Source organism: Calidris pugnax, unplaced genomic scaffold (genome assembly GCF_001431845.1).
Source record: "Calidris pugnax isolate Ruff unplaced genomic scaffold, ASM143184v1 scaffold273, whole genome shotgun sequence".
Taxonomy (NCBI): Eukaryota; Metazoa; Chordata; class Aves; order Charadriiformes; family Scolopacidae; genus Calidris; species Calidris pugnax.
In genome coordinates, this window is record NW_015094508.1 from 12193618 (window position 1) to 12215219 (window position 21602).

The following is a 21602-nucleotide window of genomic DNA, read 5'->3' on the forward strand; positions in this document are numbered from 1 at the left end:
CACAAAATTGGGGAACATTGTCCCAAACATGTCCCTCTTCATATCCTGACCCTTAAGGGTAATTTTATCCAAAGCAAAGGATTTCTCAGCTCAGACTTTTATTTTTCCTTTCATGTGCACAAATCTTTATTACAAAGTGACTCAGAGGAATTTGTCTTAGATATTTCCTCATATTAAAAAAAAGCCAGGACAAATGCTTAGAAAGGGTGTGTTAGGAATGCTTATCAGTGAGTCAGAGATTAATTGATTTTTGAATGCAAAGGAGAGGATAAAATTTCTAAATTTAGGGATTTATAGCTACAGGCAAACTAACAATTAAAGCATAAAAGGAAAATGTGAAAAACCCAGTAAAACTGAGAAGAGGGCATTGTGGGCACCGGCACTGGGTAGTATGCTTATATGGCTGCAAGAAAGTAACAACTGCCTCGATTCCTACAAGTCTAAGGCACAAGCCAGAACACGTATGTGGGAGACAATGTAAGAGGACATCTCTCCTATCATCCCTCTGTTATGCATCTGCAACACGGACCTGGTATGACAGAAGAACAGGCAAGAAAACTGCCAGGAAAGACAGTTGGTCTTATTTGCACGTAATTTGATATTTTGCAATTAAATAGTACAACCGTTCAGGTGAGGCTTAGATGTGTATTTTCAAAGGCCTAGTTTTGCTAAAGCTCCCTCTCTGTTCCAGAAGGAGATACAGCTTTATCACTGGAGTTGTTCAAGCTGCAGCTTGATTTTAAGTGGACTTGCTGGAAAGGCCCCACATTCTCCACTGAGCAGAAGCAAAGCCTTGATGCCTGGCTTTGGAAGATCCAGATTAGTGTTTCCACATACCAGCTTACTCTCTTTTCAACTGACTAAATTTTATATATGAAATAACAAAGCCCTAGGCTCCAACCTGTGGAAAGCCACAGTATCTGATGTCTTATCTGGTGTCTTATCAGACATCTTATACTGATAGTATATCCTAACCAATAGCCTCTATACATGAAGACAGACCCTTTTGACAAGGTGTACCACTTAACCCCCAACAGTGCCAAGGGCAGCCATATGCACCTATTATCTCCTCACATACCACAGCTGCCTGCCCAGGGACTGAAGATCTGATGTTTTCCTGTCTTGCTTAGTGTAGTTCACATCAAGGATAGCTTGGGAAACTGAATGGACAAGTTTTGGGGTGAACACAAGAGAAAAGAAATTCAGAGGCGATAGGGACTGCCCTGGCCTTAGAACAGCATGAAGCAAGGAGAACTTGCATGCAGGTGGACCTTTTACCTCTTCTGCAGGTTTTAGAAATGGATATCCCACTTTACAGGTGATGTTGTGATTAGATTCACAGCTATCTTTCTGTATGTCCTAAAGGAAAAAGAAAATGAAATCATGACCTTGTGCAAACTCTCTTTAAATTTTGACTAAGCATCAAGGTCCTATTGAATATATATACCATTGCCCCCTTCATCAGCAAAATATTGTAAGAATCAAATTAGTTGACCTGGAACAAAAATAGCAAGCCATAACTACTGTAAAACAATTTCCACCTGTGGACATCTATATCAATTAGTAACCATTATTCACATCCACTGAAGGTCTTTTGAACATTAGCCTTTATATACAAACTGGATATCATACAAATTAGTCATGGAATCTAGCAGATCAACATAAGTACACAGGTTTTACATGTAATTTTGTAAATGCATTCCTTACTTGGCAATAAAAGTGACATTCATTCTCCATAAAATTATTGCCACACGGCCAGCAACACTGCTATGGATCCCTGACTTCTCTTAATGTGCAACATCAGGATGGTTGATAGAAGACAAACTTCTAATGTTTCCCACCTGAACTGAGGTGCATTCATAGCATATCTGCTGAGGCAGGCAGAAAAGTGGCTACTTTGGAAATGCTGTCTGAGGCAGGGAGGAGGCAGGCACTGATCTATGCTGCCCTACCAAGCCAGTGCTTTTTCTATACACGTGCAAAAGGAGAATTTTAGATGCTCAGGAGCTCTACTGACAAATAACGAGGCATTTCTGGCTTTACAGATATACAGATGATCCATGGTGCTGACGTGCATCTACAATGCAGGCACTTACAGCCCAAGTGTCATTGTGAAACTTGCGTCTGTAGTTACTGGAGGCCACGCAAGAGTTCACTTAGGTTAAAATAAATACACTTTTTTAGAGGGATAGGTGAGAACAGCGCTCCCAGGGAATCTCTTCCAATCAACTGAGATCATAACCACAGCAGTGAAATTCCGTTTTAATAAAAAGGCTTCCTCAGTTCTCTCTGTCAATATAGGTCATGATAAACGTGATAATGTGAAAAACTCCTACCTCAATTCCAGCAAAAATAATATTTGGAGAATACTGAACCAAAACTCTGGTGTTATAGGCACTGTCTTTTTTGTTCTTCACAGAGAGCTGGATGGTGAACTTATCATTGCGTGACTTTACAATGAATGGAGAAGAGCTGTAAAATAAATAAAAAATGTTTGATGTCTTAACTTTTGAATCTGTTTTTAACATAACGACGAGTTTCTTTCATTGTTCAGACTATATTGCTTCTGATTTGGAAGTTATGCCACAGCATTGTCTTAATAGACTACAGAATTTATAATTTACATAAAAATTTTGTATAGATATCAAGTGATACAACAAACCCACTGTAGTTACCTGTCTCCAGCTATGCTTGCTTTTACATTCAGAACAAGATCTGAAATGCATTTATTTTTGGCTCCACAATCTTTTGTGAAAGGAATCTGCAACAATAGTATTTTTATTCTCAATTTTATTACATTTATTATTAAAAATAAATACTTGCATTTTAATTCATTAACTAATTTTATATAAGGTCTTCTATTTGGCAATCAAAGAAGTCTTCCCTAATATTAATCAGTTAAACATGCCAATATCCCATAAAATGCCCAGGTAAAACAAGATTTATACTCATTCTTTTGCAAGAGATTCACCTAGATTAGAAAAAGAGACAATAGCGGGAGTATGAAAGACGCTAAGCACCATCACAGTAAATGACTAACATACCGCTGCTCTGTCTATGTAAAAAATGACAATAAAATTACTTGTACTCTCTTCTATCTTAAGTTAACTCTGGACAGGTTTAAAACCCCAGGCTGGTTCCCAAGCAGCTTTTCACTCCCGAAGACTCATTTAGAGGAAACATCTTCTGGATAGGCTCAATGACCCTCCCTCTTTAGCCAATTTGTGGACAATACTTTCAGCTCTTGCATGGGCTATGAATTTTACCTTCAATACTTTGGTTATTAATACAGAATCTTGCTGACTTACATATTCAGATATTGAATTTGGCAGGTTGCTATCAAGCACAGGTCCACTCTCTGGATCAGAAAAATTGAACTCCAGCAAAACCTTTACAGAGTCCTGAAAATCAGGTTTATCCTAGAACATAAAGAAAACAAAATTGCTGTTATGGACATTCACTTTAATATCTAAGGAGGTTAAAAAAATCCAAACAATGCTGACGTAAAATATTTTCCAGTCACACTGCCGCCATCCTTGCTAGAGAAGCATTTGAATGCTTGCAATTGATGATAATGCATTTAATGTACAAGCCAATCCTTATAAATATCTATTAATGTTTTTGCGTATCTCATCTCATCATAAAAATATCACATAGTCTGAGCATATCAAACACAGTTTCATTTAAGATTGTCTCCAAACAGCCATCTCACGGACGTTTTCCTCATTTAGTTGTGCTGAAAAGATCAGTAAGACGAACAGCAGCGGTATCACTTTGTGTGAAGTCAGCTGAAGCCTGCTGTTAGGAGAGGTATTGCATATTCAAGTAAATTCTGGGCATCATTTATCATTAGTTTTGAATTATGATACAACTGTGAAGTCACTAAACATTTTAAATGTAGGTAGCTTATTATACACACTTCCATTCACTCTGAGCAACAGTTACAATCTGGGCAATTTCATAATCACATTTGCTAATTACATTTCTATTTTGCGGTGAATAAGTACTCTCTATGCCGAACTAATTTTTGAGGTGTTTTACTATATTCTAGTAGGAGGAATTGCACTGATACGGCAACTGGACTTCCAGCTCACATGCTCTGGCTGAGTTTTGAATGCACTACCCTACTAACGACGATAGCTGCTTGGTTCCTCTGAGTCTGTTATGCTCTTTCTTAAGACAGACACAAAGAGACAAAGGTAAATAGACTGTACATATAAGTAAATAGTTTATATCTATATACATATACAAATCTATAAATCCTAAGTAGTAAATAAATTTTATGTACACTTCTTAAGGTTAATTCTGGAGGCAGACTCTGTTGTCCATTAAATTACAATAAATAGAATGTATTTGGGTTATTAAAATGTCAGCATGAGAAAAACACTTTAAATGATTTACTTGCCAACATGTAGAAGTTATGTATAATACATTCTGACCCTTTGATAGTTATATTTTTTTGCATTTTCCTCTCATGGCTTTCTGTGAACAAGCTTCGAGATATTTGTCTCTGTGCGTCAAGCGTAATCCAGTATTGCAGATCTGCAAAAGAAGTTGAGATCAATATTATGAACCACTTTGCCTCCACATGTTCTTTTTTCCCAAAGTATCTGAAATGCACTTTGAATAGTGAATTCAGAAGAGTTATATTCCATTTTTGGAGAAATAAATGAATGCGAGCATAGTAATTTTAGTGTAAAGATTCCATAGCTTAGTGTTTATCTACTTACTGGCTTCAAATATATCTTCCTTTGACTTTAGTCTAGTCTTAAAACAAATTGTGGCATTTATGCATATTGTTTTTCTTTTATTTATCTGACAATTTTGTTGTTGGATATTGATGCTTTTGGGTGTAAATTGCATGGAAACATTTACTTCAGCCACATCACGAGACCTTAACAAAAACACAGAGAGAAAGCACCTTAGAATAATAGCAGCAACTTTTTAAAACTTAAGAATCAAATCACAAAATGTACAATGTTCAACATCAAAATATATGTATTTGATATTCTAGACAAGTAATTAAATATATTCTCTATACATAATACCAGTAAAAAAAAAAATTACAGAGAAAATAATCACAGGGTGTCTCCAAGGTGCTCTACTTGGTTCAGAACAGATACCAGATGAAATGTTTTCAAAAGCTTTTAACCAACTCTATAGAGCCAGTCCCATTTTGAAAGAGACTAAAGGCCCAAACCCATCTTCAAGGGTATCCACAGATGAACATGTTATTATGTACGAGCTGAAGGGCAGTCTGCCATCTCTTAGGCTATGGCTAGACAAATAGGCTGAGATTCACTACCACTTTGCTTCCCCTTAACTCCCTTTTGCCCCTGTCCCTGTAATTCATTCTTGCCTCTCCCTTCACTCTGGCTCAGTTCCCAGTATATTGAACAAGCACAAGATTTAGCTGGCAAAATAGCTTTCTTCAGATTTGTGATGTAAACAATGCAGTGAAGGGGCATCTCATCGCGTTGACACATGGAGCTTTTAGAAAGACAAACTACCAGATGAAGGTGAGGAGAAGCCAGAAGCTTGAGGATAGTAGCAGGACCTGACAAACTTGATCACCTAGCAGCTGAGATAGGTGGAAGAGCAGGACAGGGAGAGCAAGAAACTGGCTTACCAATTGCCTTACCCGAGAGAGAAATAGTTTTAGCTGTCCTTTGGAAATGAGGAATTACATGTTACCTTGTTTACTTCTCCTACCAGTATTTTTCTCTTCTGCCTTAAAAAATATTTTGCTCTTTATGTCATCTGAGTTATGCTCTTTCGTAAAGAAAATGAATTTACTGCTAACCGAAAAGTTTACTTACATTTTTCAAAGATTTTCTGTAGGGAGTCAAGCTAAAGTTTTCTTATTAGGAAGTCAAATGAGTTTTCTTAGGGAGCCCTTTACATTTGAACTTGTCCTTGATATTGCTAATAAGATAATATGCAATATAGTATGAAAATGAGAACACTTAGGTTTTTTTTTTTTCTATTTTACTTAGTACCATAAGTGGAATTAGTTTCTATTTTGAAGATAGCCTAGGAGGACAACGCCTTCATACTAGGCTAACAAGGTTTCTAAAACATTCCTATATTTATTACTGTAACCCAGTAAGTTTTATATTCATTTGTCTCGACAGACATGAAAACATGAAGATTCACAGCCCGTGGCAAAATGCGAACCAGTATCTTCACTACAGTCCAAACAGCAGGGCATGTAAGTTACATCAGTATCCCAAGAAAAATGTCCATTTCCTGTCCCGACAGTTGCTGTGAGTAACCGTACCAGAAGAGGGCAGCCCCTCCAAGGCCTCCAATGGTGACATCAATCAGCCCGTCGTCATTTAAATCCATTTCTCCATGCACAGACTGGCCAAAAAATTTCACTTTTTCCCCATCTCCACCCGATGCAATACGCTGTGGAAAGCATTAATAAGTTTATGCAATGCATATTGAAGGATTTTTTTAAGAACATTCAAGACACGTTTGTTGGCAGTCAGATGGCTTTTAGACTCCTTAAATACATGTAAGTTTTCACTCCAATACTCCTAAGACAGTTACCATGGTGATGAACACACTATAAAGTTTCAGAATTGAAAAATATCTACTTTTCTGGCTGAATTGAACATTTCAGAAGGTTTCTAATAAAAACATGCAAATATATTTTCTAACAATAGTAGAGTAAAATTTGTTTAAATCAGTATGAGTTTTAAAGTACAGAGCATTTTTAAAAAGAAACTGTCATGACAGGTCAAATCACAGTTTGATACAATGTTGGGAAGACATTGGAAAACAGGATTTAAGCTACAAGCTCTTACAGTGGCTGCCGATCCGTAAGGTTATACTTCATACCTGTGAATATTTTTTACTGATTGTTTTGCCACGGCCATGATAAATATAAACAGCTCCCCGATGGTCATCCTCTAAGGGAGAACCTATTACAATGTCGTTATATCCATCAAGGTTGAGATCCTTCACTGCAGCAATCGCAGTTCCGAAGCGTGCACCGCAAGGCTCATTCTTAAGAACCTTGCAGGTGTCCTGTTTCAACGGTGAGCAGCACGTTTGCTTTATAGGTTCGAGACTCATCTGGTATTCAAACTTTGTCTGTGAAAGAACAGATTTAGAGTTTGTGGATTTCCATCAACATTTTATCAATGCAGGCTTTTAAGGGATCCTGTCCAGATGATAAGCTCATGAACTAAATGAAACAATTACATCCTATTCCTAGTGGAGAAAATAGAGAAAATAGAGAAATAGAGAAAAAAAAGTATGCCTAGACATTGGAAGGAGAGAATTATCAAACTAAGAAGCTGAGGTGTAGCTGGCATATCCCTCAATCTAGTCGTGCCATGTTTAAAAGCTGTTGGATACATGGGGTTTAGCTCTAGGTTGATAAGCAAGTCTCAGGGATAATAAAGTACACGCTTTTAGGATGGATGAGCCCTACTGTTCCCTAAGCCATGAAAGCAAAAGGAAAATGTAATAGAAAATTAATCCTGCAAATCTGCATCTATGCCATATTTCAGCTTACAGGACATAGTGCTTATTTATATAATACACTTGGTTAGAAAAATGGTACGAAAACAAGAATTTGAAAAGATAGTTTTCAAAAATAATCTGTCTTATACTCTTAATTGTCAAAACCATGTTTCTCTTTTCAATAGATCATCTTCCCCAGCTCAACTTATCATATTTCTTTGAAATAAGGATATGAAGCCTGTAAGGACCATTTTCTATTCCTGGTTAATAAACATCATCCTTACCTTGTTCAGACTATAAACATACACTTTCCCTTGCTCCTCCTTCTCAGTTCCCATGTACGTAGGAGCTCCAACAAGAAGAAGGTCTGTAAATGAATCCCTGTCGATGTCAATTGTGGTAATAACACCGCCAAAGTATGACCCAATCTGCAGGAAAATATAAGGTATAAATCAGAGACAAAGTCACAACATCATGCAACATTCCTGTTCAGAGATCTGTTTTATGGTTGCTTACAACTATGTCAAATGTTAACCATTAGGCAAAAATATTCTTTACTACCTAGATATTTTTGGTTTGTTTGCCTTTGAAGCTTGTTCACTGTTTTAGTGTTTGTTGACAGATTTTTTTAATTTAATAATGGTTCATTCAACTTTCAACTCTTCTGAGTTTGAAAAGTACAAATGGTGCCTTCCACCTGCTAAGGGCAGTAGGACCTGTCAAGACAGTATTTGCACAGAAGTGTCTTGGGCAAGCTAGTTTTCTTTTCAGTCCCAACAATAATACGTGGAAGGAGCAAAATCAATCGTCTTAGGCTTGCCAGGAAAAATAAAATGGTGGGTAAAAGCTCTGAGACAACACAGTGCAGGCAGTGTCCAAAATTCCCAAGTTGCCTCTAAATCCAGAGAAACAAAATCTGCACAAAGAGCTAAATACATTCATAGTCTGAGTTCAAGGCTTGGGATTTATCTGATTACATTCACTTCACAATTACGCTAGACACCCTGTAGTTCCTTTACACTCAACACAAGAAGCAGTCTCTTCTAGTGCAAGATGCGTGTCATTTGATAAAAGAGGCTTCAAGTAGGCCAGATCTCTCAAAACTTAAAAATGCCTACTTTCCTTCATTGACTCTAAAAGGACTGATTGATTAGCTGAATTGCAGACATCAGCTACAGGTGAAAATCAGGTAACCTGAATTCTTCTGAAAGAAGTTGGTACTGGAGCCTGGGGAGACTCAAGTAGGCAGGTCTTTCAACCCTCATGTGCATAATATTACATTACCATCCTTAATTATGTGATTACATGTTGTTTTTTTCCTGCAGGAACAGCCCTCAGTGAGCTGCAACTCAACATAACATTCATTCTATCCCAGCTGATGGTTTCACACAGAACCCTGCTTGTCACACCCATTTCCTGCCAGAGTCATACCCCTGCCACTCAGCAGAGAAAATTGCAAGTACAGAGATGGCTACAATCACTTTGACACTGGTGACTGTTTAACTCAAAGAGAAAGTTTCCAATCTACCTAACCTTTCCTTCTGATCTTGCTTACAACTCCTAGTTACATTTGCTCTTTTGATGTAGAGTTCTCAGTTGAAATCACTATTTCTGTTTCTCATGCCATATTCCTCTCATATGTTAATAATGAACGCATACTTACTTGTTCTCCATTTAATCTCTGAAGTACTCGTACCTCTCTTCCTTCCATTTTATAAATGATAACTTGGCCAGTGTGGTTGTATCGTGGCTGTCCTGCTATGTACAGTACACCTCCAGGTGTCAACGCTGAATTCACAGTATATCCTAGGAAGCAGAAAAGAAGTAAAGATGCAATACACTCAGAATGCATCAAAAATCCTGGCTGTGATTCAGAGCCTTTTTAAGGCTTATTCTACAACTAGAGGTTTAGCCATGCTTATGCCAGAGAATAATAGGAGAATTAACTAAAAGGGCTGGATTTGTATTTGCCTACAGCCCTAGAGTCATGAGCACCACTGTGCTATTAAACTTATTCACAGGCTGCTGAGTCATATTCACTTTACCATTTTTACATACAGTAAGAATGTGATGGTACTGATGAAATAACTCATGAATTGCTGGTTGAAAAGAGACTTGCAAAGAACACTCGTCACCGGCTTACTGTTAAACTGATGGAGGCTTCGAAATGTGGTTCTAGGGGAATTTTGAACCTCACTCTGTTTAGTATTAACAACATTTAACAACTTGCATGAAGGAAGATGTAAAAAACTTGCAGATGGATCAAAACTGTAGCAGGGCAGCAAGTATTATAGAGGATGGGACCCAAATTTAAAATTTCTTCACCAGCTTCACCAAGTTTGAGATTAAGAAAATAGCTAATAGCATTTTACAAAGAAGACAAACAGTGTACTGAGGGAATAAAAAAAGAAATTATTCTAGTGTTGACTCTTTGTCAATGAAATGTGGCTTAAATGAACTATCAGAGAAAGCTGAACCATAAGGTATAGAAAGCAAGACCTAGAGGAATAGATGCTTTTTGGTAGAAAAGGTTGAGAGGAAAACAATAGCTTGCCAATATACAAAATATTATAATAAAAAAAGATAGTGGTAAACTGTTGTTCTTGTCTGTTAAATGAAGGAAATCAGATTAATTTTAAGCAAAGATTTAGACTGAATTTTGTATAAAACTCCTTAACTATCAAAGCATAGAAAAACTTGATAAGAATACTAGAGGAATCTGTGAAATCTTTTCTGAACAGATTAGACATCTCTATTGGTGAAAGTCTAGATGTACTTAGGTATGTAAGTGTTTGGACCAGATTTTTGATTGTAGAAGTAGTAATTTATTTTTTTTAAAGAACAAGAAAATCATACAGTACATATTTCCATACATTATAAATTTTCCCAGTCCCCTAGAATATAACATAATATTCTGTAAAATACTCTTTGTGAATGAGTCTTGAGAGAGGTCTTGTAGCATTTGTTAGAAAGTGTACTGAGATGGGTTATTTCTCTTACCTAAATAGGCTGCAAGGGGCTCATTTTTTTCTGAAAGCCTGTCACGAAAAGTGTCATTAGTTGGCATTGAAATACCACTGTCTTTCACCATGAGCACTGTGCCATTCCAGTCATATGCTCCGACTGCTCCAAGCATGATCCAATCCTTATTGGAAAAACAAAAAGTGAGTTCTTTGTGTGAACAATCTTTAGACGTTTGTTGATCACAATGATCACATTTGGTTAATGCTTCCTGTACACTTACATAGTTAGCCCTGCTTTTCCTGTTATAGTATGGCCCCTACAATCATAATATGACTCTCACTTTTTGTTAAAAATGTCCCCAACTTAAACAAAACAAAACAAAACAAAGCAAAACAAAACAGATGGGCCATTCAGGAAAAGAGGAAAAGCAGGAGAATGGAACATAGCTCCTACAACTTCATCCCTGCATTCCAGGCCAAACTGAAAGACAAAAGGGATTTAGCAATGCTAATCAGAGAACACAACACTTAAGTGCATTTCCCAGACAAGATTTCAGACACCTGAACCCTTTTCTGTTGTATCTGTGAGGTTTGTATATTGTGCAAGAGCATTTGATCAATGAGAAATGGTTTGCTGACTTTTTCTGCCTAAAGGCACGAACGTAGCTTTCTAGATAAGACAGATACCAGAGATCCTGAATCTGTCAATAAATGCATCAAGGACTGAAGACTTACTTCTGAAGTGAGGTTCTGAAGAAGTGCGGTCAGTTGTTTATGAATTTCAAAAATAAGCTCTACTAAATGGAGAATCTTATAAATAATCCTCATGCTCCTTATCAGGATAATATTTGTTTATAAGTTATGATATACCATCTGAAGTGTCATGTGTAATGTAGTGCAGAGAGTAAAAATGAACGGAGAGTACTTCTGCAATAAAGTGGGTATGTTAAATCATGGTGAAGGTCTTTTATTCCCTTTTTTACCAGTGATATGCTGAGCTGTATAAAAGCCATGTTGAAGGCTTTCCCATGTATGTCAGTTTATCTTGGATAGCTTAGTGTTTGTTCAGTTCAGTTACTCTCCTATTGTGCTCTTTTCCACCGTCACTACTGTTTTGTCTTTAAAACTTAACTCTTCCCAGTTATTTTGTTCCATGTTAAATTTTAATTTCCTTTGTATACACTAAGCAGATCATCACAACGACACTTCTTGGTTTTTCAAGAATAAATAAAATACATAGGGAAACAAATGTTTTTCTGCTACTACAAATCCCAGGGATTTTTGCATCTCAGCTTAATAAATATTTACCCCTTGAGAACTGAGGTATTCAATGTGTTAACAGAACTAAAAATATGTTGTATTACTAATAATGCAGTTCATCTCCATGACAGATACATCCTGTTTATATATCTTCTGTCTCAGTTTCATGAAAACAACACAATATCAATTCACGGATTCACAGATTCATGGAACTGTCAGAGCTGGAAGGGACCTCTAGAGACCATCTAGTCCAACTCCCCTGCTCAAGCAGGATTGTCTAGAGAACATTACTCAGGACTTCATCCAGGCGGGTCTTGAAAATCTCCAGAGAAGGGGACTCCACGACCTCCCTGGGCAGCCTGTTCCAGTGCTCTGTCACCCTCACCGTAAAGTTCTTCCTCATATTTGAGTGGAACTTCCTATGTTCCAGCTTATGCTCATTGCCCCTTGTCCTATTGCTGGAAACCACTGAAGAGTCCTGCTCCATCATCCTTCAACCCACTCTTTAGGAACTTGTAAACATAGATGAGGGCTCCCCTCAGTCTTCTCCAGGCTAAAGAGCCCCAGCTCTTTGAGCCTTTCCTCATAAGGGAGGATATTATAAATTAATATTTAGAGAGAACAGTTTTATAGTTCATAGAATCATGGAATGGCTTGAGTTGGAAGAGACTTTGAAAGATCATCTAGTCCAATGCCCCTGCTATGGGCAGGGACATTTTGCAATAGATCAGGTTGCTCAAGTTCCAGGGAGGAGGCATCCACTACTTCTTTGGGCAATCTATTCCAGTGTCTCACCACTCTCATTGTAAAAGTCTTCCTTATATCCAATCTAAATCATAGAATCATAGAATTGTCTAGGTTGGAAGGGACCTTTAGGATCATCTAGTCCAACCATCAATCTAACTCTGATAAAAAAACATCACTAAACCATGTCACTGAGCCCTATGTCAACCTGTCTTTTAAATACCTCCAGAGATGGTGCCTCAACCACTTCCCTGGGCAGCCATTCCAATGCTTAATAACACTTTCAGTGTAAAAATTTTTCCTAATATCCAATCTGAACCTCTTTGGTACAATTTGAGTCTGTTTCCTCTTGTCCTATTGCCTGTTCCTTGACAGAAGAGACTGACTCCTGCCTCTCTACAACCTCCTTTCAGGTAGTTGTAGACAGAGATAAAGTCTCCCCTCAGTCTCTTTTTCTCTAGGCTGAACAACCCCATCTCGAACCTCTGGTACAATTTGAGTCTGTTTCCTCTTGTCCTATTGCCTGTTCCTTGACAGAAGAGACTGACTCCTGCCTCTCTACAACCTCCTTTCAGGTAGTTGTAGACAGAGATAAAGTCTCCCCTCAGTCTCTTTTTCTCTAGGCTGAACAACCCCATCTCCCTCAGCCTCTCCTCATAAGACTTATTCTCCAGACCCCTCACCAGCTTCGTTGCCCTTCTCTGGACCTGCTCTAGCACCTCAATGTCTTTTTTGTGGTAAGGGGCCTGAAACTGGACACGATACTCAAGGTGGGGCCTCACCAGTACCCTCATTCAGTTTAAATCAGTTGCCTCTTGTCCTGCCATACAGGCCCTGGTAAAGAAGTCTTGCTCTGTCTTTCTTAACATGTTATAGACCATTCTGCTGATAGAAAATAATATGGAAGCATTAGATTTACAGTTCATGTGAAGAAGGCAATTAGTCTTTCAAGCTCTCACTTCTAATAGTTATTCTTGACGTACATGAAGTTCAACGACGCCAAGCGCAAGGTCCTGCATGTGGGTTGGGGCAATCCCAAGCACAAATACAGGCAGGACAGAGAATGCATTGAGAACAGCCCAGAGAAGAACCGTGTGGGGGTGTTGGCTCAACATGAACCAGCAATGTGCACTTGCAGCCCAGAAAGCCAACCACATCCTGGGCTGCATCAAAAAGAAGTGTGGCCAACAGGTCGAGGAAGGTGATTCTACCCCTACTCCAGCTGGAGTAGTGTGTCCAGCTCTGGGGCCTCCAACATAAAAAACACATGGAGCTGTTGGTGCGAGTCCAGAGGAGGGCCACAAAGATTATCAGATGGCCGGCGCGCTTCTCCTGTGAGGACAGGCTGAGAGAGCTGGGGTTGTTCAGCCTGGAGAAGAGAAGGCTTCTAGTACCTAAAGGGGGCCTATGGGAAAGATGGGGAGGGACTCTTTATCAGGGAGTGATAGGATGAGGGATAACAGTTTTAAACAGAAAGAGGGGAGATTTCAATTAGATATTAGGAAGAAATTCTTTACTGTGAGGGTGGTGAGGCACTGGCACAGGTTTTCCAGACAAGTTGTGGATGCCCCATCCCTGGAAGTGCTCAAGGTCAAGTTGGATGGGGCTTTGAGTAACCTGGTCTAGTGGGAGGTGGCCCTGCCCACGGAAGAGAGGTTGGAACTAAATGATCTTTAAGATCCCTTCCAGCCTAAACCATTTTATGATACTATGATCCTTTGATTCTGCATTTGCCAATTAAAAAAAAAAAGAAAAGAAAAGGCATTTTGGCAAACTCCAAAGCTTCCAACAGCAAACAGGACTGTACAAAGAATTCCCCAATACTCATTCCAAATTCATGCCATCACCAACAAAAATCTGCTTGGTAAAACAGTTTGTTTACCTGAGAATAGTGAGCACTGAAACCAGCTTGAGACATTTCCATTTCAAAGGAGGCTGCTTGCTGGTCGGTTGTTGCTATTAAACAGAGAAATTAAGTTTCAAAAATAAATTAGTTTCAACCTGAAAAAAGTGTCTGAATAGTGTAATGTAAATGCACATATGACAGCAAAGGATAGCATAATTAGATGGACTATTCAGTGAATATAGTTTGACATAGATTTTTAGAATAAATACAGAAATTAAGTTCTGTTATAAATGCTACCATTAAGTATGAGAGTTTCCATTTTAGGATCATGTCTCAGAACTTGTCCAAGAAATATTTCTGGGCTAAAACTGACCAGATTTGACCTCTGGCTGATGGTAAATATGTTTGGAATGTTTGATTAATATGGTTAAGCCATTTTCCGCTTGAACTAAGTGAACAATAAAACACCAGCCATGTAACCCTTGCCTTGTATTCAAGCAACTAAAAATTTGTAGGCAGCTGGTAGAACTTTAAATGAAAAACACTTGATGTTTGTATGAACCTTTGTAAAAAACAACACAGGAAAATCTCCGCTGTCCAAGATTCAAAAGCCTCAGGGAAGGGCTTGTGAACTATAATTCTGCCCGGAAAGCTACAAGAAAATCTTTCTGTTTCTCTTCAGTGACTTTGAATAAAAAAGGTATCAGTTGGTTTAGTACTAGTTTCAGTATCTTGTCAAGTTGTCATATGTGACTTATTAAACTCTAATGGGCTGCTTTGCTCAAAGGTACTTGAAATATCAAGACTTGATATATCATCAGGAAATAGAAAGGTCTGCCCCTTCCTCTACTTAAAAGTGATTCTGAAGGACCACCAATATTTTGCCACCTGAAGCACCACAAGTAAGGTTACTATATTCTGCATATAGATTACTCCTATCTAATAATATCCTACTTAGATATGGTAATGGGCAGTAGAGGGGAACTATGAAATTTGCTCTGATATTTGTCCAGGAAGAATTCACAATTTGCTACCAGCTGTGTGCTGAGGCAAACCTGCAACTGTGTGAATGAATCTGAGGTATAGCAAGCCATGGCAGCATGAATTTCAGGCATCTGAAATAATTAAATAATTATGAACTTTTGACCACAGAGGTTGCTCCCTGGGACATGATGTCTTTGCTAATGGTTGGGATTTATAGTCAGTCATTGGAAAGAGACATGATCTCAAAATGTTTGACATAAACATAGGCCATCATATTTCACAAGATGTAACTACTTTGCTAAGTCTGAAAAAGTTCTTTTTAAGCATAAAACTCCTAAGTTGCACATTTGCAGATAAACAATATTTTCATGCAGTAAAGGATGCTCCTTAATGAGCTGAGAAAGATGGGACTCTCACAATCTGAAGCAGAGGACAATGCCAGTACTGTTGGTGTGTGCAGCTCTGAATGCTGCTTAGATAATGGCCCCCAGTTTAACTTTCCATTGAGTCTCAAACTGCCAAGCATCTTACAAAGGATATTTTGTGAAAAAATATTTGTGCCTGCCTACGGGTTGGATAAAACATAAAATTGCTGTTAAAACCAGAAGTCCATGCCATGAGACACAGAGGCATATGAAAAAGATTATGTGTAAAAATCCACTGGCTGTCAGCTAGGGGTTTTTGTTGGATTTGATTTTTTATCTCTATCTCAATTTTCCTTTGCATTTTTTTAAAAGCAAAAACCAAAAAGGCAGCAAGAAATCCAAGAAAAAAAATTAAAGCAATTGTACTACTGTAATAGCAAGAGGCTATTTAGACTGGGAATTTTAACAGATTCAGATATCGAATTGCAAGAATAAAGGTTCCTGTGAACCTACATGTTATACACAGAAGTTAATTCATCTACAGTGTATGGGGTCAATGAACCTTTTCCACATTGCACACATCCAATAAGCTGTCACCAGAAAGCTGGCTGAGGCAGAATTAATATACTTTTCTCTCCCTGCCACAATAACGCATCCATGGACACAGTTGCAAATCTAGAAAAGCTCCTGAAATGCCTTGGGAAGGGACAGGAAACCATGCCTAAAGAATTGACAGAAACCATTTTAGTGAGCACATTTTAGCTCCAGCCATACCAACCTATTCAAGAAACTAAACCTGGCTGTGTTTTGACAAAAGCTTAAGATGCATATTTGGTTTCTATTCTGATTTTCTTACAGGCAGATAATGTGATTTCTGGGACTTTCACTGGGAATGGTAAGATTTCTTGTCTCATATCACAAATCATATCACAGGTGTCTTCTCTAGAATCTTAGCACATCTCTGAATTTCTACTGAAAATGTGGAAATCAAGAAGCCTTGTGGAAGTGCTGAAATTAGCTAGCTCATCTTTTACAGTGTGGATGAAAAGGATTTTTCACACTTTTTGTTTCAAATGCTTTTCTTTTTTTTTTTTTTTTTTAAATACAGCAAAGTATATATAAAATAAGGCAAAAGAAAACCAAGGCACAAATAGCCTGGCCATTTAAAATAGGTTTATATTAACTAAAAAGTGATAATATCCAAGAAGTACATATTTGTTACTGCACCTTTTGCAGAAAATTAAACCCAAAATCAAGGAGCACTGCAGAACTTGTTGATACTTAAAGAGGTACAATATGCTTCAAGCACCAAAATACTGAAGGACATGATGATGACGATTTGTCATCTCAAGAGCTGACTATCATATAAACACATAACATTTATACAATTTAATCCTACAGTTAGTTTCACCACCACCAACATAAGTACATTTTTTTTTGTTCATTTTATTAAGCTAAAAAACTTCTTTACTGTTCAAATATTTTGTATTTTTTTCTTATGATTAGAGGAATGAATTGCTAGTTAACAGAAGGGCTAGAGCTCCACCAGCAGGGAGTTCAAGCCGGCACAATTTACTCCACCATTGGGAGGCTGGGGTTTCATGTGGCAGACAGGCACTATCTGATGGCTACGGTTTGCTAAAAGGGACAAGGTGGAGTGTGACAAAGTGAGACCAGCTCTTCAAGAGGCACCTGGTTGTCCAAAGCATTGATCTATGGCATGAAACCTGGAATTTGAGTACACAGATGTCCAGAAACTCAGTCATTCTTCGTCTGCTGTCATAACTAACAGTTGATTAACTTTTTTTCTATATTCATATTTAATGAGTGTAACTAACAGATTTTGTTCAGCTAATGAAAGACAATAATTTTTCTCGTTTTTCTAGAACTACAAAGCACAAAATGAAATTTTCAATTTATGTTGGAACGGCTATTTTTCCACTGAAAGTGTATTCTTCCCAGTAAACAAGAACTTAACAAAAGAGCCCCTTATTCAATGAACTTTGAAGTACTCGGTGAACTTAAGTAGGCTAAACTTTGGACTTTGGAGAGATTAAATTCTCTTCAAATTAATTTGTTTCAAAAGTGAGGAAAGAAAATCTTCCTGAATGTAAGAAGATAAGAACAGAAACTGGAAAAAATGTGTAGTGATAATCCGCTGAAAATAGTAATATTTGATCAATGATACACTAAAAAATACCTAAATATGTCTGAGAAAGCTCCAATTTAAAAATTTTTAAAATACTCTCTCATGTTTGCACTATTTCTTGACATTCAAGTCAACATTATCTTTTGTTCCAGCTGTAAACTGCTACTTCCAGCTACTTTGGACTAAATAAGTCCAAATAGATGGATGTTTTCTTTGTATGTCAAGAATCCCTTCAGAGTTCTCCAGTATAATTTATAACTAATAAACTCAGGCTTCTGTTACCAGTGGCGTGCTTGAAACAAACAGTGATTTGGACAGCATTGCCTAATTTGGATGGAGAATGTAAGCAGACATTATGAGAGAATGACTTTTCTGTACTAAAATCTGAGCATGGTGAACATTTCCAAAGGAAAAATATATCTTGTCAGCTCTATACACCAAGTCAGCATCAACTTGTGTAGCTAAGTAATATGCTGTAATTAATAAGTAACCAAAAAGAGAAACTAAAGGTATACGCAGATGAGCCCACGATCATCAGGTAATCAGGATCTGGTATGGCAATGTTTTTTTATGTAAGGAAAGGCAACCTAATATTTACCTGAGCTAGAACAGTAATGATTATTTACCCATTTAGGCTATTGTCTCTATAGGCTCTAACCCATCTGAGTACTATTCACACCATTATCTGTGGTTTTGATGTTTATTGTAAAATATTTTTATGATCATTACGAAAAAAATACTCGCATAATATATTTTATGCAGCACAATACATTGCAAAGGAAGATAAAAGCAGATAGTCTCCTATTTGCTTCAGTTGTAATGCAGTCATGAAGTAAAATTTTAAATAATGTCGTACCTTCCAGGGCAAATATTCTCTCTCCAAGTGCTTCAACAATAGTTACAAGAGCTAGTTCATCTGAGACATTGAAGAAATGTTTTTCAGTAGGCTTACTTGCAATGGATTTTATTTCCTCTACAAATTTCTCAGTACTTAAATTTCCTCTACTGTAGCTGCCAAGAATCTAAAGAGAATTAAAAAAAAAGGAAGTCAAGGATACATTATATAACCTGTTTTAAAAGATACCTTTGAGGCAGGTTTTCACAGAATATTGGGAAACAATATCTAACCTTAATTTGGTCTGTTAAAATCTCCCTCAAATTGATTTGAAAGCATTCTTTTCCAATGAGAAAAGACTGTATGAGGGCTCATATTTTTTCCTGAAAATATCAACAATAGCAAACAAAGAAACTGTATGGTGTAATGTCTGCTATCCTCAACTGTCCTTTTTTCCCTTTCTTCACAAAATTCTAATGATTTATTCTATGATTCCATAATTTGTTGAAATAGGCCCTTATTTAAGAAAAAAACAATACAGCAACACCCAAACCAGAATACGCAATTGAACTGGTTTGTGCATAGGTACCACCAGTTCTCCTCATAAAGCAGTATATGGGCAATTAATGACAAATGAATTAGGCACAGAATAATGATTTTTTGTGTGCAGATTTGCCTTATAAATAACAATAACACTTGCATTCAGTGTTAACAACTCCATCACAGTATAAGACTTTAGATTTGGTTTGCAGATTTAATAACACTCCTGTAAAAATTCAGGGTGCCTCAGAACAAAGTGACTCACTTCTCCAATTCTAAGAATGAGAAGTATTTTTCATAGAAAAAAGTGCTCTATACACTTAACTTGCTTTTAGAGGGAAAACTCTCAAAAAACAAACTCCCATGTTTGAGCGTTCCTCCACACTGGAACAATTAAAATTTCGTTCTAGACAGGGATTTTATTAGTAAAAATTATTGCATCTTCAAGGATGACTTTTTATTTAATGATCTCTAGCTTTATGAAGGAAAACACTGAAAATTTGTGTGCTACTAGATTCAGTTTTGGTTTTTTTTTTTTTTTTTTTTTTTCACTCTGGTAACTTCTTTTGTACTTTTGCAAGGGGTTCTAACTTTTAGGACTGAAAATTAACTTCCAAAGGCAAGTGCAGACAATTTCAGTAGAGCACACAAGAACTAGATGCTTTTTGCCAGGTCTCATCTACTGTGCTTGTATAGCTGTGTTTGTCAAGTTCATGTTGCAGTGTAGTGTTCAAGTTTTGTTGTCATCTGCATGTGGGAGGAAGACCCTGGTATAGATACAGTAATATCACGACAGGCATTTTATATGTTTTTTTTTTTTTTTTTTTTAAATTAAAGGTAACACCTTTCTTGAAGTTGTATGGTTCCATACCACCTCATTGTCCCAAAACAAAGGAAGTTAGGAACAGAGAAGCAACAATCCAATACATGTTCAAAATTAGTGAGAGAAAACAGATTATTTTAATATAGAATACACATATACAGTGGAGAGTTCACACCAAATCTATCATTAATGTTTCCATTTTTCTCAATATGTGTTAATCTCTATCGTGCTTATCCCCTCATTCAGCTCAATGTGAAAATGAAAACTTTAGAATGTCAGCAGAAAAAACAGCCATGATACACTTGGGTTTTGTTGACGGTTTCCTTTTGCTGTTTTTTAAAAAGTAGGTAATGTGTCTATAGAAATTGCTCAGAAGACTTGAATTAATCCACTCTGTTTGATATTGCTCTTCACAAAAATGATTTGATGTTATACTGCCCTCAAACTCCTTCTCCTTATTCTGCACATATACATACACCTGACATCACCAGGAAGACAGCCAGATTGCTTTTTCTTATGTGCTATAAAACCAGAAAGCAAATTTTTAAGGGGTTTCCAGCTTCTTTCTTTTTTTCCTCTCTGAAATGATTATATTCCTATAAAGATTCTGTGAAAGGAACTTTTTAAACAGAAATTACATTTGGAAGATGAAACATGCTTTTAAGATTCTGAATTTTCCCATTAAATATCACTTACAGCAATAGCAAATCTCTGAATGTTTTCATCTTCACAATTATCAATCACTTCTTTTAATCTGTAGTTGTCATGTGATTCCCCATCAGTCACAATAACCATTACTTTTTGTACTCCTCTTCGTGCGCCATGAGCCTCAGTAAAAGCCTCTTTCCTAAAGGGAGCATAAAGTGTTTGGAGAAAGGCAATGTCAGCAGTTAGTACATGCATCATATTTGTATAGTCAACCATAAACTGAAAGACTTTTTATTAACTAAGAAGCAAGAAAAGGAGATTAGTATTAACCATGAACAAATACAAACAACAACAATTGGAGCCTACATGACAGTTCATGACAGCCAAAGAGTTTCACAACCATTTATTCATTATTCTTTCATTTGAGAGCAACAGCAGAAAATACAATGCTGGCTAGTGAAGAATTCTTCCCCTCCTTAAGCAAACCTCTGGCACCTAAAAACCGCTTTGGGGGGCTTAAAGACACCTAACCAACACTCTGCTATTCTGAAACCCACATACAAAACCCCAACCTATTTCCACCCTACAGCAACACTTCAAGTGGTCAAAGCATTTACTCAGCCACCCGCACACCTCTGCACATCTACAGTGAAAGTGCATGTCGGGGATGTGGCAGAGGTAGGTTGCAGGTGAGTGGGGGCAGGTGGGGGTGACTGATTTAATTTTACAGCCTCAGATGGGCAAACAGGCACTGAGGTTTTGGGCAGCCACTTACCCTGACTCTGGAGGGGACTAGAAAAGATGAGGCTGGATTAGGGCTCTGCAGGAAAAGGAAGGAAGCAGAGCTTCCTCTTTTCAGAATAATACTGCAGAACTCTAAGACTGGCCACACAAGTGAAAGGTAAGAACTACTGCTGACGATAGACAAAAGTGGGTGGATAGGAAGATGCAGGAACAGAGGAAGCTTTT

The 21602-nt window shown here is 37.5% G+C and overlaps 1 protein-coding gene across 1 annotated transcript in view; it reads right to left on the reverse strand.

Moving 5' to 3' along the window:
* The window catches only part of ITGA1 (integrin alpha 1), a 79579-nt gene that overhangs the window by 16775 nt on the left and 41202 nt on the right, over positions 1–21602 (reverse strand). The window contains exons 8-21 of the mRNA XM_014964944.1: positions 20682–20832; positions 18644–18809; positions 14326–14399; positions 10477–10621; positions 9140–9282; positions 7761–7904; positions 6847–7101; positions 6281–6411; positions 4731–4894; positions 4406–4542; positions 3309–3419; positions 2676–2761; positions 2337–2472; positions 1279–1359 (exon numbers count right to left, since the gene is read on the reverse strand). Of these exons, the coding sequence (XP_014820430.1) occupies positions 1279–1359; positions 2337–2472; positions 2676–2761; positions 3309–3419; positions 4406–4542; positions 4731–4894; positions 6281–6411; positions 6847–7101; positions 7761–7904; positions 9140–9282; positions 10477–10621; positions 14326–14399; positions 18644–18809; positions 20682–20832 (1924 nt within the window). The remainder of the gene's footprint in view (positions 1–1278; positions 1360–2336; positions 2473–2675; positions 2762–3308; positions 3420–4405; positions 4543–4730; positions 4895–6280; positions 6412–6846; positions 7102–7760; positions 7905–9139; positions 9283–10476; positions 10622–14325; positions 14400–18643; positions 18810–20681; positions 20833–21602) is intronic.